General features: G+C 38.6%; 2 protein-coding genes across 3 annotated transcripts in view; both read left to right on the plus strand.

The window, feature by feature from the left end:
- Positions 1-5,587, plus strand: part of MS3_00009360 (uncharacterized protein) — a 46,886-nt gene extending 41,299 nt beyond the window's left edge. Inside the window, exons 20-21 of the mRNA XM_051217724.1 lie at positions 1,038-1,298; positions 4,067-5,587. Of these exons, the coding sequence (XP_051065160.1) occupies positions 1,038-1,298; positions 4,067-4,203 (398 nt within the window). The 3' untranslated portion in view covers positions 4,204-5,587. The remainder of the gene's footprint in view (positions 1-1,037; positions 1,299-4,066) is intronic.
- Positions 5,588-7,001: 1,414 nt separating this feature from the next.
- MS3_00009361 (uncharacterized protein) overlaps positions 7,002-16,182 on the plus strand; it is a 28,272-nt gene continuing 19,091 nt past the window's right edge. For both annotated transcript variants that reach the window (XM_051217725.1, XM_051217726.1), the window contains exons 1-3: positions 7,002-9,329; positions 14,078-14,285; positions 15,184-15,376. In XM_051217725.1, the coding sequence (XP_051065162.1) occupies positions 9,022-9,329; positions 14,078-14,285; positions 15,184-15,376 (709 nt within the window). In that variant the 5' untranslated portion in view covers positions 7,002-9,021. The remainder of the gene's footprint in view (positions 9,330-14,077; positions 14,286-15,183; positions 15,377-16,182) is intronic.

Consider the following 16,182-nt stretch of genomic DNA (forward strand, 5'->3'; position numbering starts at 1 on the left):
CTCTAATCATGAGGACTTGTGGCACTACCTAACTGCCCAAATGGAAATGCCTGAGATGTAGGTTCGAATATGTGATTGAAAATCGAATACCTCTAAATACTTTCCCTATGTCTGCGCCTCTCCCAAATATCTTAATAAGAATGATATTCTAATGGTTTATTGTTTTCAAAAACGAAGGGATCGCTTTAAACACAACGAGTAATATTTTAACCAGACTGGTAGTATTTTGGCCCCTTAACTCCGTCAAAGAAATCTTACAAGTATAGTTTACCTCAAGTCAAACGTTTTGTATCTGTGTGTGTCTGTGAAAGTTACTAATCGCAACCAACTGTCCAAACCGAAATAGAACGATTTTAACTGCCAAAGATTCGACTTCATATATTTTAAATGTAAAAAGTCGTTACACTTCAAACAGCAAAAAAAAGACTAGAGTATTTTTAATACAGAACATAAGATACCAAGGAATTTTGAAGTTTGCATTTTGAATAAAAACTAAACGTCTGATTTTATGCTTTAAAATGATTTAATGTCAGATACTGAGTTTCTAGTTCCGGCTATTTTTCCCATCATTAGTTTTCTGCGTATTGATCATGCTATTTACTGTCACACTTTTTATGAAAGGCATGAAGCCAACTCTTCGGAAAAGTCATGTATTCATAATTATTATTATTATTGAAACAGCTAAATATTGATACAAAGGGGCACCGAATATATATGTGGCACACAATTCACTTGATGTGTGTGTGTTGCGATGCAGACTGGGTGCCCCGGCCGAAGTAGGTGGTTTACTTAAAAGGGGCCACGTCCGGAGCGTTTGACTTAGAGGTCTGATCCACAATGCAGTGGAGAAAATATTGAGGTATGATATGTTCATGCATATATAATACATATTCAAATAAGCTTCAGTTGTCTGTATTTTTACATACAATATTTAAGTTATTGAGTTTTTAAGAATATAAATTTATGTATCCATTGCGTTTCTTCGTCAAGACTATTCATCTATTCTTGTTCTCCTTAATCTTTTTTTTTAAACACAGGTGTAATTACTCCACCAGGAGGTACGGGGAACGGCGGAGGTGGAGGTCTACTCATATCTCGTCAATCAGAGTTAACTTCTAATCATATCAATTTACATAGTGGTTGGTTTTTAACAAAATCATCAAGTCGAGAAGTTGATCAACAACATAACTACAATTATTATTATTCTCATCATAAATCTCATTTAATCAATACACAACCACAAGCTTCGCCAATTTTACGTAAATCTGTTTTCAATCCTGGTTCAGTGTTTTTCACTGGTTAGTTAGTTAGTATGGGTTATTTTGTTACAGATGATTGTTTGTTTTTTCTTTGTAAATAGTATTCCTAACATCTCTTTTTATGTGTCTTTTTCCCCCCGATATTATTCTACTGTAATTACTAACCACGGTTAAACTTAAAGTGATATTGTAGTGGTGATATTCGTAAGTATAAGATTTATGGTTAAAGTTTATGGACAGTTGATGAAGCAGATACGTCTCCTAGTACTAGAGGGTGTAACGTGATATAACATGATCAGTTTATGGTGAACAATAATTTTATGAAAGTTAGAATAGAGTAGTCGATAATAAATTGTGCTAGTTGGTATCTGTCAGCAAGATGTATGTACCTGCTATCTTCATGAAGCTGATACTCTTTCGCGGATTCAAACCTGGGTCGTCTAGTTTTAAATTACTGTACACCTTGCATGAAGCATATGTCGAGAGTTTACTACTGAATCACTTCAACTGCCGAACATTTACTCATAGTTCATGGAACGTTGAGTCATTTAGATCATTGACTATATTACAGCTTGATCAATAATATTCATTTAGCTATAGTAAGTACCCGACAAACATGGTATCCGAGGTTACTTCGTGGCCAATCAGTTTAATAAGAGGGGTGTCTCTTATAATCCTAAAATCTACGTACCTTATTGGTTTGAAGTCAGTGTTTTCCTCATTCCCTATGTAGGCGGATCATTTTTATCCACCGATTCAGTTCAAGTGCCGGACGTTAACTTTTTACCCTTTTACTTTCGTAAAAAACACTACTGCTACATGAAAACAGTGAGTAGAATTTCACTGTCAGAGACTATCAACTCACAACCATATCAGGACATTTTGGGAAAGAGAGAGAGCAAACCATACTCACTCTTGGCCCTACCAATTCATCTAGTAAGCAGGTATGGATTGCAGCCACATTTACCAAGCTATATTAGTACCAGGTTGCGACGCGTCGTTGATTGTCTTTGATTTTATATAAACATATTTAATATCCAGTGCATTCATTTAGTTGACTTTTTCGTCTATAATTCTCTCATTTTCCTCTTATGTTATTTGAACAAGTGTATATTGATCGTTTTTGTAAATAACATGTCTTTTTTTAAGCAAAAAATAGTTCCCAACTTGAGTGTATATAGTGTTGACTATTGAAAATTGAGGTCTAGGTCTGGGTGATTATTTTAAAAATGATTGAGTGACTGAGTGATATGAATGCGAATTGATTGGAATGGCAAATATGCCTTAACTTTTTATCCCTCTTCAAAATTTGAGCGAATTCCTCCTTACTTTCCTCTATCATATTGTCTATCTTTAATCCTTTTCAGTATCATTATTATTAATATTATTAATGGTACTGTTACTACTCTTGTCACTGTGGCATTTCTGTTGATAAGTTCATTTCACATTACTGATTTGTTACATCTATGTCTCATGCTTCTTTTTTTTCTTGGACTGACTGATTGATGTTGCGAAACGTTGTGAATCATGGCTAACATCGTTGAATTATAAGTGGATTTTTACAATATTTTGTGTCTATATGTGTTTGCGTGTATGTGTAATAGGGAAGTAGAGAGAAACCTCTAAATGGTATGGCGTCAACCAACTGAAGATAATATTTGACTATAAAAGGGCTAACGATCCAACGCACCAATGTGTCCTGGTATGGTAGAGGCCTCCAAATGCTCTGGTATGGCCGAAAGTGGGGAGAGTCCGCTCACGTGCTCTCACGTGGACACGCGTATATAGCCTCTACCAGGGAGGTCCTACACACTGCCTTCTTGTGGCGGGGGTGTTGTTTGCGAAATTGAGAGGACGAAAAGCTAATGTCCGGCGCTGTAACCGTGTTGGTGAACATGAAGAGTCGACCTACAGGAGTTGGAAAACCCTCATTCCAAACCAATGGTGCACATGGGCTCCAGTATCCTGCGGGAACAAATGACGTATGAACCAATCGTTGATCACCAGCTACCATGGGACTGCATCTCCTCACGATCCTCCACTGCCTTGTGGATCAGACCTTCAGGTCGAAGGCTCCAGGTGTGACCCTTCAAGAAATTCGGTTTGGGCATCCGAGCAGTGTTACAGCCCTCAGACATCTCAAATGAAATTTGTGTGGCGCATATGTATTTGGTGCCTCCTTGTACCAATATTTGTGTTAAAATAAATAAATGGTATGGTCGAGAGTGTTAAAATTTCACTGTCCCTCTCATCAATAATTCCTCTCATATGACCATGGGCATATACTCACTGTCAGCAAACTCCTACTTTTATTCCGTCTTTTGGCGATAAGGCTGTTGCTTAAGAAATTGACAGGACAAAAACCGATCGTTCCGTGTACCATTAAACTCGATTAATGAATAAGGACGATCCATTTAGAGGAGTTCGAAAACATTCGTTCCAAATCAGTGATTCACATGAATTACAGGTTCTGAAGAAACAAATAAAGTATAAACCTATTATTGGTCACTTGCTATCATGGGTAAACGTCTCCTTCTGTCGCTCTACTGCTTTATGAATTCGACCTCTAGATCAAAGGCTTAAGAAATAATCCCCTAAGAAAGCTAATTGTTTCAATTTGGGCATGCACATAAATTTAACGATTTATTGTTTATATGCTTGTATATATATACATGATACAATATACTGTGTGCATTTATAATGAGAAATGTTAGTTTTTCTTTATGCTCAATGTATTCAGTATTTTGTTCGTTTAACATTATTCTCTTTCTCTTTTCCTCTCTTTTTCCAATTACATTTTATTTAAGGTAGTGGTAATACACCTAGTACAAATATCTACGTTCAATTTTGGCTTACATTAGTTCAATTAGCTCAAGATCCTCATCCAGAAGTTTCTCGTCTTGCTACAATTTTAATACAGTATCTATATGGAAAGGTAAATTAAAAAGAAGACAATCTTATTTTCACTACCTTCTATTAATTTTGCCTATTGGTTCCATTTACGTATCATATATGTCTATTTAAATAGTGAAAAAGAGATAGATTGGCCAAGGCAGTGAACTCATTTACATCATTATGACCGATGATGAACCATGTCTTTCAACATCTCTGATCATCGGTTACGATCATCATAAATTAATAGTCGGAACCTATCAACATTTAATGACTTTATGGATTAATGCCACTTTTTGATTTTTCCCCACCTAGTTTTTTTTTCTTAACTAATATTTAATCAGCAGACATCAGATGTTGAGATTGGCGGTTGTTGAGTTTAAATAATGATCAGTATACTTACAACATCCTATGAAGTTTAAAGTCAAATATCGACCTCTACATAAGTAAGTTTGAAAACTTACTTAGGATGTTATGTATATATTAGAAAAAAGAAGCTTGTTATATGAAATTCATTAGATAGTAATGACTATAAGAAGTAACATTGTGGTGTGTGCTACTGATATCGACAGATATAAGTAGTATGCATCACTAATCGAAAGTGAAACGCCTGGTAGTAGAAAGTTAAGTAGATGTTGACGTCTACATGGTCCAGTCGATCACCAGGTGAATGACAAAGGGTGAGAGTAAGCAACCTTACCTGACACCGGTCTTTAATTTGAACGAGTCTGTCAGTTGTCCTCCACGCACAATTTTGCAGTTCAATCCATCATAGCAATTCCGTATGATGTTGACTATCTTCTCAGGTTCAACGTAGTGTCGAAGAAGTTTCCATAGTGTTGTTCTGTCCATGCTATCAAATGCTTTCTCGTAGTCGATGAAATTGATGTAGAGTGATGAATTCCATTCCATTGATTGTTCCACGACGATTCGTAGAGTTGCGATTTGGTCTGTAAACGATCTATCCATACGGAATCCAGCCTGTTGGTCCCGAAGTTGGGCGTCTACGGAGTTGTTCGTTCTGTTTAACATTACCCTGTCGAAGACGTTTCCTGGTATTGAGAGAAGATTGGTACCTCTGTAGTTCTCACACTTGCCGAAATCGCGTTTCTTTGGTATATTGATCAGGTGACCTTCTTTCCAGTCTGTTGGTACCTGTTCTTCATCTCAAATCTTGCTGAGTTGGGTTGGTATTCACTGATTTATAAACTAATTTAATATAGTGATCAGTTTTAATTATTATGACAATACAACTCAACTTTTTTAACTGGACCACTTCATTCTGTAGGTCATACAATATGAGTAAACAAAATGTATTACTTTCATTTTCCCAAGTTGTGATTCTTTCACATTCTATTGTAGTCTCTATAGTATCATTCCCACTGACATCACCGTCTCATGAAATCAGGCGAATAATTAAGGCGCTATACTTTCCCTCTTGGTTCTCAGATTTATAGTATCACTGAAAGACTTGAAAAATGCAGAGCAAATATGTTGTTCATTGTTCACAAAAACTATTGTACTTGACGTATATTGACTAGTTAAGTTCTTGTTATGACAAGTTCTTCAGTAATCATTCAGATGTTGCCAAATTAAGGTCTTTGAATATAGATTAAAATATCAACCCCAACCATTGTTCACCTTTCTGATACATCTTAATTCAACGGTTAATGATTTTATGCTCTAGCACCTACTACTGTGGTGAACGAAGACTAGATGGAAATAACTAATTTATTGTTAAATGCAAAATTACAGTATGCCTTTGTTAAATATGAAAACTATACAATAAATACATCATTTATCCATCTTTCTTCCATTGTCCTTTATACGCTTCATGATTCTTTCAATTCTGTTATTAGAATTACGTTCTGTTTACAATCCTGTTCTCTTCAACTCGATTTTCTAAGCTAGGCATTGCACTTCGGATTAGTGCTACATACTCCCATCTGTCAATATAAGTAGCATACACCGCACTACTACTATTACCACCATGATCTCATCAACACTTTTTTTAGACTACTGATATTCTTCTAGCCAGTGACTGGGATTACGTAAGTGGTCACTCGTGTGTGTGTGTGTGTGTGTGTGTGTGTGTGTATAAAATACATGGGTATCATTCAATGTAGTTTACAATGTTTCTCAACTCATGCTCTTTAAATAAGTTCTGTGATTTTGCTTAGTTTGGTTTTTGAGTAACCTTGGCTTATTATAACTATTCTTTACTTTGACTACAAACATGATAGCATTAGAATAAGCGTGTGTGTGAATTAATAGTTCAGTCTTGAGTGCTGTTGGAGGTATAAGGGCAGTTATCACTTCCCAGTTGCGCACACCGTGAAAGAGTTCTTCTGGAGGTACCTGAAAAGGAAATTGGATTAGAGGTGGTCTTAGTGATTTGAGAGCGTGACCGCAGTGCCCAAGGGACAAATGCTTGAGGTCAGTCACACACGACTTTTTTATGGGTAATTTTTGCGTTAGCTCCGTACTTGTTGAGACCTTACCGCCGGAGACGGATGTCTGTGTGATAAGGCGAGGTGTGCATTTTTAGAGTCGACCTTTTCTAACCCCACCCCACCTTGTGGGAGGGCGGCATCGCTGTCATGCTGGTTGTCTGAAGGAAACACCTTAGTGCTGTCACACCTCTGTACAGTCAGCAGTACGACTTCGCCTTCGGACCTTAGGTTTGTTGCTTATAGTCTTAACGCTTTTCAACCGACCTGCCTGACACGGTAGGACCGTGAGGAACGGTTGTTCCAGCCAGTATAGCTCGGTTGCTTCATCACGATAGGCTTGCTCGACCACCACGTTAAGGTAGCAACAACGGTCGGGGAATTAATAGTTAATAGGTAAAAGAGATTTCCATCTCACATTTGTACCTTCAACTTTAAATGACTATTTTCAGTATTCAGTTAAACATCAATCGGGATTATACTGTGACCAAATAAAGTTTTAGCTTTTATTTCTCTAATGTTGTTAGTTTATTTATTTATTTTTCTTACTTCTCCTTTTTCCCTCTGTATAGATTCGTGAAAAGGTATGTAATATGTTGATTACGTAATGAAATATTAATTTTATTAATTTAATGTTATTGTTGTGTTGTAAATTAATTGTAGAATGCACCATATAAGTCACTTGATTTATATGCAGACTGTGATACTACCCAGATGCCCAAACCGAAGTAGGTGGTTTTCTTATGGGGCCACATCCGGAGCCTAAGACCTAAAGGTCTGATCCACAAGGCAGTGGAGCATCGTGAGGAGATGCAGTCCCATGGTAGCTGGTGATCAACGATTGGTTCATACGTCATTTGTTCCTGCAGGATACTGGAACCCATGTTCACCATTGGTTTGGAATGAGGGTTTTCCAACTCCTGTAGGTGGACTCTTCATATTCACCAACCCGGTTACAGCGCCGGACATTAGCTTTTCGTCCTCTCAATTTCGTAAACAACAACTCTGTCTTGAGAAGGAAATGAGTAGGACTTCGCTGGTAGAGGCTGTTTACGCGTGTCCATGTGAGAGCATTTCGAGAGGGTGGGATGACTCTCCCCATCCTGTTCCGTAACAGGGCATTTGGTGGCAAGTTCTCGCACCTCATTATCACAAATGTAGAAAGCTCAGTCGATTTTCTCTTATTTACTTCATTTGTGATGTTGATGAAATAACTTTACGCCAACTGATGACGTGTTTGTTATGTAGCAGTTTTCTTCGTTCTATTCTATAACTGTGAAATGTGGTCTTTGAAAATGGGAGATATTCGTAGGTTACTGATATTAGATCATAGATACCTTCGAACAAGTGCTCGTGTACTTTGAGGCTATAGGGCCAGCAGTTCTGAAATCAGACATAGAGTACTAGTTACGCACTACAAGTTTATTGATGAGGTAGTGAATCACTATCGAGAGTGAGATGTTTGGATCACGTATTATTTATTTCTATTTAACTACCTCGACGCGTTATGATTGGTGGTGTTAGAATGAGTAGATTGGAAGAAAGCTATGGATAGCCAGACCAAGACAGGGGATCAGTCCATGAAGGTGCTAATTATTGGACTGAGCCATGTAGTTCGGTCCCAATTACATAGTTGGAGCTTACGAAATTATCATAATTATTGGTTTGAGACTTTGAGTAACCTGTTTGATAGTGTCACTATGGACTGGTGCCACATTTTGGTGTAGTGATTCTTTGCTTCCTTTTAACATATTCCCATTATTTCTTGAAATCGGTGGTAGCTGTTGCTACGTAACACATAGTCTGTCACTTTGGTCTATAAAGAATAGGCCAAATGATATTTAGGAAATAAATTGATTAATCAGTAAGTAGTCCCAAGTGCGACATTTATTCATTGGTTAATAAAACAGTTGTTTCCTTGTAACATGAAACTTCTTAAAAGTTCACATTCATGATCTGATTAACGAATGAGTTGTAGAGGAATTTCATATATTTCCAGCTTCAAATCATTGCATGGTATTAAAAGACTATAATCTCTTTAGTATCGATTACATCTTTCCATAACTTCTTATTCTGACTTTTGGAATTCATCTCAAAATTAGTCAGTCACTAAATAACCGTATGGCTATTGTCATAAGTCTATTGGTATTGACTCATCCACCGTACTTGTCTTTAAGCTATCAATGAGGTATAATAACTAATCTTACCTCTTAGTTACGTAAACAGGAATCGATTAAGCCATCTATTCAAACTTGTTGCTTAGTAGCTGAAGGTCTAGCTCCTTAACCACTAAACCACCGCTTCAACTACTTTTCGGAATAAAGGTCTTTGCAGCGAAATTAAGTAATTTGATCAAATAAGTTGTTCATTATTCCCTGAATTACCTGAAATCAGTTCAAGTTGTGAATTACAAATAATTCATGTTGCATTTTATTGCTTTCCAAAACTTTGATTTCACCGACTGTTTTTATATTTACTCATTGTTTGTTTTTCTTATCACTTCGCTGTTGGTGATTGTCAAAAAGGCTGAATTTCAAGCTATTTGTTACAATTCACCAAATAATAATGATAATAATGATAAATTTATAACAAATGAAGATACAACTTTAATCTCATCATTGAATACATCATTCACAAGTAGTAATACATCTAATGACAATGCATCAAATACTGTAAACGAGTTGAATTCTACACCTGATAACAACAATTCAAGCCGTTTTTCAGAAAAGTAAGTTGTTTTTTTTTACTGACAAAGATTTGTTTAATTCATATCGATTAGGTTTACTTTATGAATCAGAAGTTAATTGAAGTTAGAAATCTGTACCATTGAAGATGATCATGTTTTGGTCCTTAATGTTATGACTCATAAAGCCGCCGATTATAGGGCAGTGACTTGTCGATCGAATCAAGGAATTCAGAGACTCAATAGGCTATTCTAGTCCGTTGTCCTCGACTCAGCTAACTCGATCAAGAAGTCTTGATAAGACGTAGAAAGTGTATTCTACAGGCAACCAGCAGATACCAGGTCAGGTCAGGCCAGGTCAATCAGGCGTATTTATACAAATATTTATGATCGATATCGTCATAGTAAAATGTTTTTAAACATTAATCAGTGAGTTCATCAATCGGCAGTCATTCAAATATTTAATCGATAAGTCAGTCAGTCAGTCAGCTACAACGTAGGACCAGGCACATGTATGCATCGGCCCAGGTTGCCATACCTCATTAGCACAGCAAGATGAACACTGGATTCATAGGAGTGGTTAGGTCAAATGTGGTAGTATATAGGAGAAAGATTGCATATAAGGATACAGTACAGGAAGAAAGAATTAGTTAGTAGAAAGAAAGATATGAAGTGATTTTAATCTCTTAGTTTAAGGGAAGACAGGGAGTGTATACACCTACGCCATTGTGATCGATTCTGAGCCATGTCACCAAGAGTCTCCAACCATCGGTTACGAAAGTCACGCGGACCCCAACCAAGTAGTCTGCATCTACCAACATGGCTCAGACTAGAAGTTAGTGACTTCAGGCACTGATGCCACGTTTTGGTTTGGCCGCCCCTAACTTTCTTCCAACCATCCTTTACACCGGTTAGCATTGCACGTCGCGGTAATCGGTGTTCAGGCATACGTAATACGTGGCCCAACCATCTCAGTCGATGAAGATTCATAACCTCATCAACTGATTTACCATCATTCTCTAATACCCTGCGTCTAACCTCACTATTACTTACCCGGTGATCCCAGCAGATGCCAGCAATATTTCTAAGGCATCTGTGGTCAAATACTAGTAGCTTACGGGTGTCTTCTACTCTTAAGGGCCATGTTTCGCTGCCGTAAATTAAAACAGAACGGACAGCCGCGCAGTATACTCGTCCTTTTATTGATAGACGGATATCTCGCCTCCGCCAAAGGTGACGTAAGTTGGCAAAAGCCAAACGAGCTTTACGAATCCGTGCTGAGATTTCGTCAGACACCAACCCATTAGGGCTGATCAGACTTCCAAGATAAGTGAAGTTGTCAACACGTTCGACTACTTCACTCCCTATCCTTAGTTCAGGTGTTGACGCAGACCAGTCCTGAAGCAACAACTTGCATTTAGAGGGAGAGAAGCGCATCCCAAACATTCTGGCATTGTTGCTTAGTGCTACCAGAAGACTCTGCATTTTGTCAGCGTCTTCACCAAACAGGACTATGTCATCTGCATATTCTAAGTCGATAAGTGGACCTCCTGGAAGGAGATCAATACCCGAGAATTCAGTCGACGAGAGTGTTATTTCCATCAATAGGTCTATGATGAAGTTAAACAAAAATGGAGAAAGTGGGCAGCCTTGACGGACACCACTTGAGGTTGTAAAGGTAGATGACAGTTCGCCATAAGCCCTGACTCGACTAGTAGTGTTCGAGTAAAGAGCCTTCACAAGGTTTATGTACTTCTGAGGTACGCCTTTCAATGACAGACACTGCCACAGAGTCTCGCGGTCTACAGAGTCGAATGCTGCTTTTAAGTCAAGAAAGACCACCATCGTCGGACGCCGATATGTATGCCTGTGTTCTAGAACCTGACGAATGGTGAATATGTGGTCGATGCAGCCACGACCAGGTCTAAAGCCAGCTTGGTTTTCTCGTGTTTGTAGTTCACGAGTCTTAGTTAGGCGTTTGATAATTATCGAGGCTAGTATTTTAGATACTATGTTTGTTAAACTAATCCCTCTGTGGTTGTCACAGGATGATTTTGACCCTTTCTTATATATTGGGACGATAAGTGATTGCGACCAGTCAGATGGGATAACGTCTAACTCCCAGATTTTAGCCAAAATATTAGTCAACCTAGTCGCTAAAATTGGACCACCATCCTTAAAGACTTCTGGAGCCAGTCCATCTGGACCAGCTGCCCTTCCTCGTTTCAGATTAACTATAGCCTTCTCAACTTCAGCAAGAGTTGGGGGACCTACTTCAATGTTCCATTCACTTTGTCTGGAAATGGAGGGTAGTTGTAGAGTAGCTGAAGGCCAGCTGAACTGTTCTCTAAAATGTTCCGCCCATCGTTCTAAACGTCTGGACTGGGAGCAGATGAGAGTATCATCTTTTTCCGAAATAATCTCACTTACACTTGACTTATTAGTTCCAGTTTCTTTTATTAGTCTGTAAAGCTGTCTTGTGTTCCCTATAGTCGCCGCCTTTTCCATCTCTTTTGCTTTCGTTACCCACCACTGCTCACGGTCGTTCCTTAGACTTTTTCTTAACCTAGATCTGATTTGTTTACGCTCTACATCATGTTCAGAACCTGATGGGACGAGTTTGCGAGAATCCATCAGTGTGACAGACCTTGAAGAAATCCACTGGTTCCTTGTAACTCTGTGGTTTAAGTCACTAACAGATGTCACTGCTGTTTCCACAGCTGCTTGTATGTCCTTCCAAGCAACATCTGGGTCAGCCTCGTCTTCACAACTAACTAAGTGTGACCTCAGTTGTTCCTGGAACGTACTTTTGGTTTTCTCGTTACTCAACTCAGTTCTAATGGGTCTTTTTAATGTGGCTTTTTTGCGTCCATTGAGGCGCAAGCAGATGCGTGCCCGTATTAGGGCATGGTCGGAGTCCAAGCAGGTGCTCCAGAATGAACGACAATCTTCTACCGACCCTCTCCAACGATGACTGATGGCAATATGGTCTATTTGAGTCCATCGTTGGTTTGGTGTAGGGGGTCGCCATGTTAGACGATGTCTCTCCTTATGCTTAAAATTTGTGTTTGCTAAAAATAAACGATTGTCTGAGCATAGCTGCAGCAGACGATCACCATTATCTGTTCGCTGTGTCGGAATACTAAAATATCCACCTAAATCCCTTTCTGTTTGGTTTAAACTGCCTATCTGAGCATTAAAATCACCTGCTACGAGTACTATGTCTGAGCGTTTAGCTTTCTGAAGAAGTTCGGACAGCTTTCTGTAAAATTCATCTTTCACTTCATCTGAGCTGCAGTCAGTGGGAGCGTAGGCAGAAACGACAAAAAGGCAACGACGTGTGTCCCTATCCTTCCGAGTTCTTACGTAGCCGTTCAGCCGAACAGCACATAGACGACTGTTGACGGGGATCCACTCTAGCAGTGCTTGTTCGGCCCTTATGCTTAGTGCTATGCCTACACCTGCCAGTCCACGAGAACTTGCCATCGGGTCACCGGACACACGAAGGGTGTATCTCGTTGGCTCTCCGTCTTGCCGAGGTGAGGTCAAGTGAATGACCACACTGGAATCCTGTATGCGTGTTTCGGAGACACAGCATACATCAATGGAAAGAGACTCTAGGGTTTTAGCCAAGGAAGCCTGCTGACCGATTTGACATAGGGTGCGTACGTTGAAGGCTCCAATGTGTAGTTTGGAGCGAGGTTTCAGTAGACCTGGGACAGTGTTTTGCGCACTAGAATCGTTGGCTACGGTGACACTTGAGGTGGAAGCCGAGAGAGGAAATACAGAGTTGAAAGTCGATGTAGGAGGAATAATAGGAATTGAAGAAGGAGGTTGATTATGAATACAGTGGACTTGAGTGCTGTTAGAAGTATGAGGGCGGTTATCACTTCCCGGTTGCCCACACCGTGGAAGGGTTCTTCTGGAGGTACCTGAAAAGGAAATTGGATTAGAGGTGGTCTTAGTCAACTGAGAGCGTGACCGCAGTGCCCAAGGGACAACTGCTTGAGGTCGGTCACACACGACCTTGTTATGGGTAATTTTTGTGTTAGCTCCGTACTTATTGAGACCTTACCGCCGGAGACGGATATCCGTGGGATAAGGCGAGGTGTGCATTTTTAGGGTCGACCTTTTCTAACCCCACCCCTCCTTGTGGGAAGGCAGCATCGCTGTCATGCTGGTTGTCTGAAGGAAACACCTTACTGCTGTCACACCTCTGTACAGTCAGCAGTACGACTTCGCCTTCGGACCTTGGGTTTATTGCTTTTAGTCTTACCGCTCTTCAACCGACCTGTCTGACATGGTAGGACCTTGAGGAACGGTTGTTCCAGCCAGTATAGCTCGGTTGCTTCATCACGGTAGGCAAGCCCGACCACCACGTCAAGGTAGCAACAACGGTCGGGTAATCGATAAGTTAATCGATATGATAAAATTACAAAATATGAGTTTTGGGGATCTATTGTCCCCGACACTTAATGAGATGATAGACTATTGCTATGTTTTCTGTTCGATTGTCCTGATATTTTCCTTTCATATTTACTTCTAGACTAACAGGCATTTCCTATTGAGGTTGATGATGGTTGGAAACAATATTCGTAATAAGTCTTTCAAATAAACATGTCTAAGATTATGATAATAACCATCTTGGACATCAGTTTTAAGAAATCCTTCTATCAGTTTGATATGTTTACACTTTTTCCTAGGTATCCAGCAATTTACATACTTAACCTTAAATCATTAATATATTAGATAATGTGATTTTGTTCTCAAAATGTTTTGTCTGTTTACTTTAGTGCTTCTATTAAAGAACTAAATTCTAATACTATTACATCAATTACTACTAATTCTGCATTACAAATGACAACTACTAATCCCTCTTCTAGTTCCCTTATTCATTCTGCACAATTCCCTGGTCGACGACATCAACAAACTGATCAACGGTTACGTGTATCTGTCACAAATTCTCCACAATCACCTAATACAATAATCTCTAATAACACTGTAAGTTCTTTCCTGTAAATTATATTACTAAATAATTGTTTTTCAATCAGTTGACTGGTAATATTTATGTTTAGTCTGGTGTGTGATCAGATCATCTAATCATCAGGGATAGTTATATATTTCTATGTTTGTTTAAAGAAGGTAGTGTATTGGGGAATGGGATTAGAATTAAAACAATTAGGTATAAATAGAGATGAAGGCATGAAACGAAATGGCTTTGGTTCACCGTGTTATAACTTGAGGGTTGATGCCCCTATTACGTAATGATACCGCCAATTAGAGAACAGTGATTTATCGACCGGATCAATTATGCATAAACCTGTACGAGCTGAGAAACGTGGCCATTAAGGGTAGAAGATACGTGTAAGCTACTGCTATTTGGTCATATAGATCTTAAATGTATTGCCAGCATCTGCTGGGGTTACCGGGTAAGTAACAGTGAGGTTAGACCAAAATGTGGCATCAGTCCTTGAAGTCACTAGCTTCTAGTCTGAGCCATGTTGGTAGATGCAGACTAAATAGTAGAGGTTTGTCCGACTATCGTAACTAATGGTTGAAAAGTTTGGGTGACATGGTTCAGAATCGATCATAATGGCGTCGGCGTATGCACTCCTTGTCATCCGTTAAATCGGGAGAATAAAACTGCTTTATACCTTCCTTTCTACCAACTAATTCTTTCTCCCTGTATTATATCCTTATATGCAATCTTTTTATATATTATTACCATTGAAGTAACTACTTCTATGAACTTGGTGATCATCTTGTTGTGCTACTTGAATCGATGCATATATGTGCCTGGTTCTAGGTTGTATCTGACTGACTGACATCGTTTTAGCATACATTGACACTTAATTATTGAGTAATGTTTGAAAATATTTTTTGTTTTTATTATGATTAGGTAACATGTGAATTACCGGCTACTACTACTAATAGTAGTGGTAGTAATAGTAATTACCCGTCATCACTAGATACTGTACATACGCAGTTTTTTGCTTGGTCTTGTCGATGGTTTACTCGTCCACTTTTATCTAAATATGGACAATTGAACAATGGACAATCGAAAAGTCAAACTACCTCAAAAAACTCCTTCGGTAAAAATTTGAGATTTTACTTTATCTTTTGTATATGATTTTTGATTTCATCAGTCGTTGTTGATGTTAGGTGATCAGTTTCTGTTAGATAACGACAGTGAATCGGCTGATTTTGTTGGGAATTTTTATCGAATGAGCTACTATTGATGTTAGGGGAATGTGTTACACGTGCCTAGACACTATATCCTTCAACATGTGATGTTGGATGATGTAAGAATAAGGTCATGAAGTCAATGACTGTTGTACTTATCTGTATCTGTATGTAAAGAACACTTGGTTGGAGTGTACTCAATGGATAGAGACATTGGTTGATTTGGGACAGTATCCGTTTTAATTAAATGAATATATTCATTCCTATTTTTTTTCTAAATCTTGAATGGTAAAATTGCCTTTTAGTTGTTACTTCAGAAATATATTCCGTCTTGAACTGTATTGTAGAAGTCTGACATTGACTACTTCCACTACTCTTACATTTGTTTTCATTTTATCATCTCGTTTTACTGATATTTTGGGACAATTCGAAGCGATACACTTACGTTACCTATGACTTGGTGACTGCTAAGTATTATGTTTCATTCTTTTTCACGTGAACACTATGATGGTGATTAATATACTTGATAAGCACTTGCAAACCTTTTCGCTGCAACCTGACGCCATACTCATGATCAAATTTTAAATGTGTTAGATATCGTGATCTAAATTCGGTCACATTTGGATAGTTACACTCATCGTGCCTTATCTATTTGTTCCGACTTGAGACGTGGAGTCTTGATTCCCGTTTAAACCCAGTGCTTTTATCCGCCATA

Source organism: Schistosoma haematobium, chromosome 5 (genome assembly GCF_000699445.3).
Source record: "Schistosoma haematobium chromosome 5, whole genome shotgun sequence".
Taxonomy (NCBI): Eukaryota; Metazoa; Platyhelminthes; class Trematoda; order Strigeidida; family Schistosomatidae; genus Schistosoma; species Schistosoma haematobium.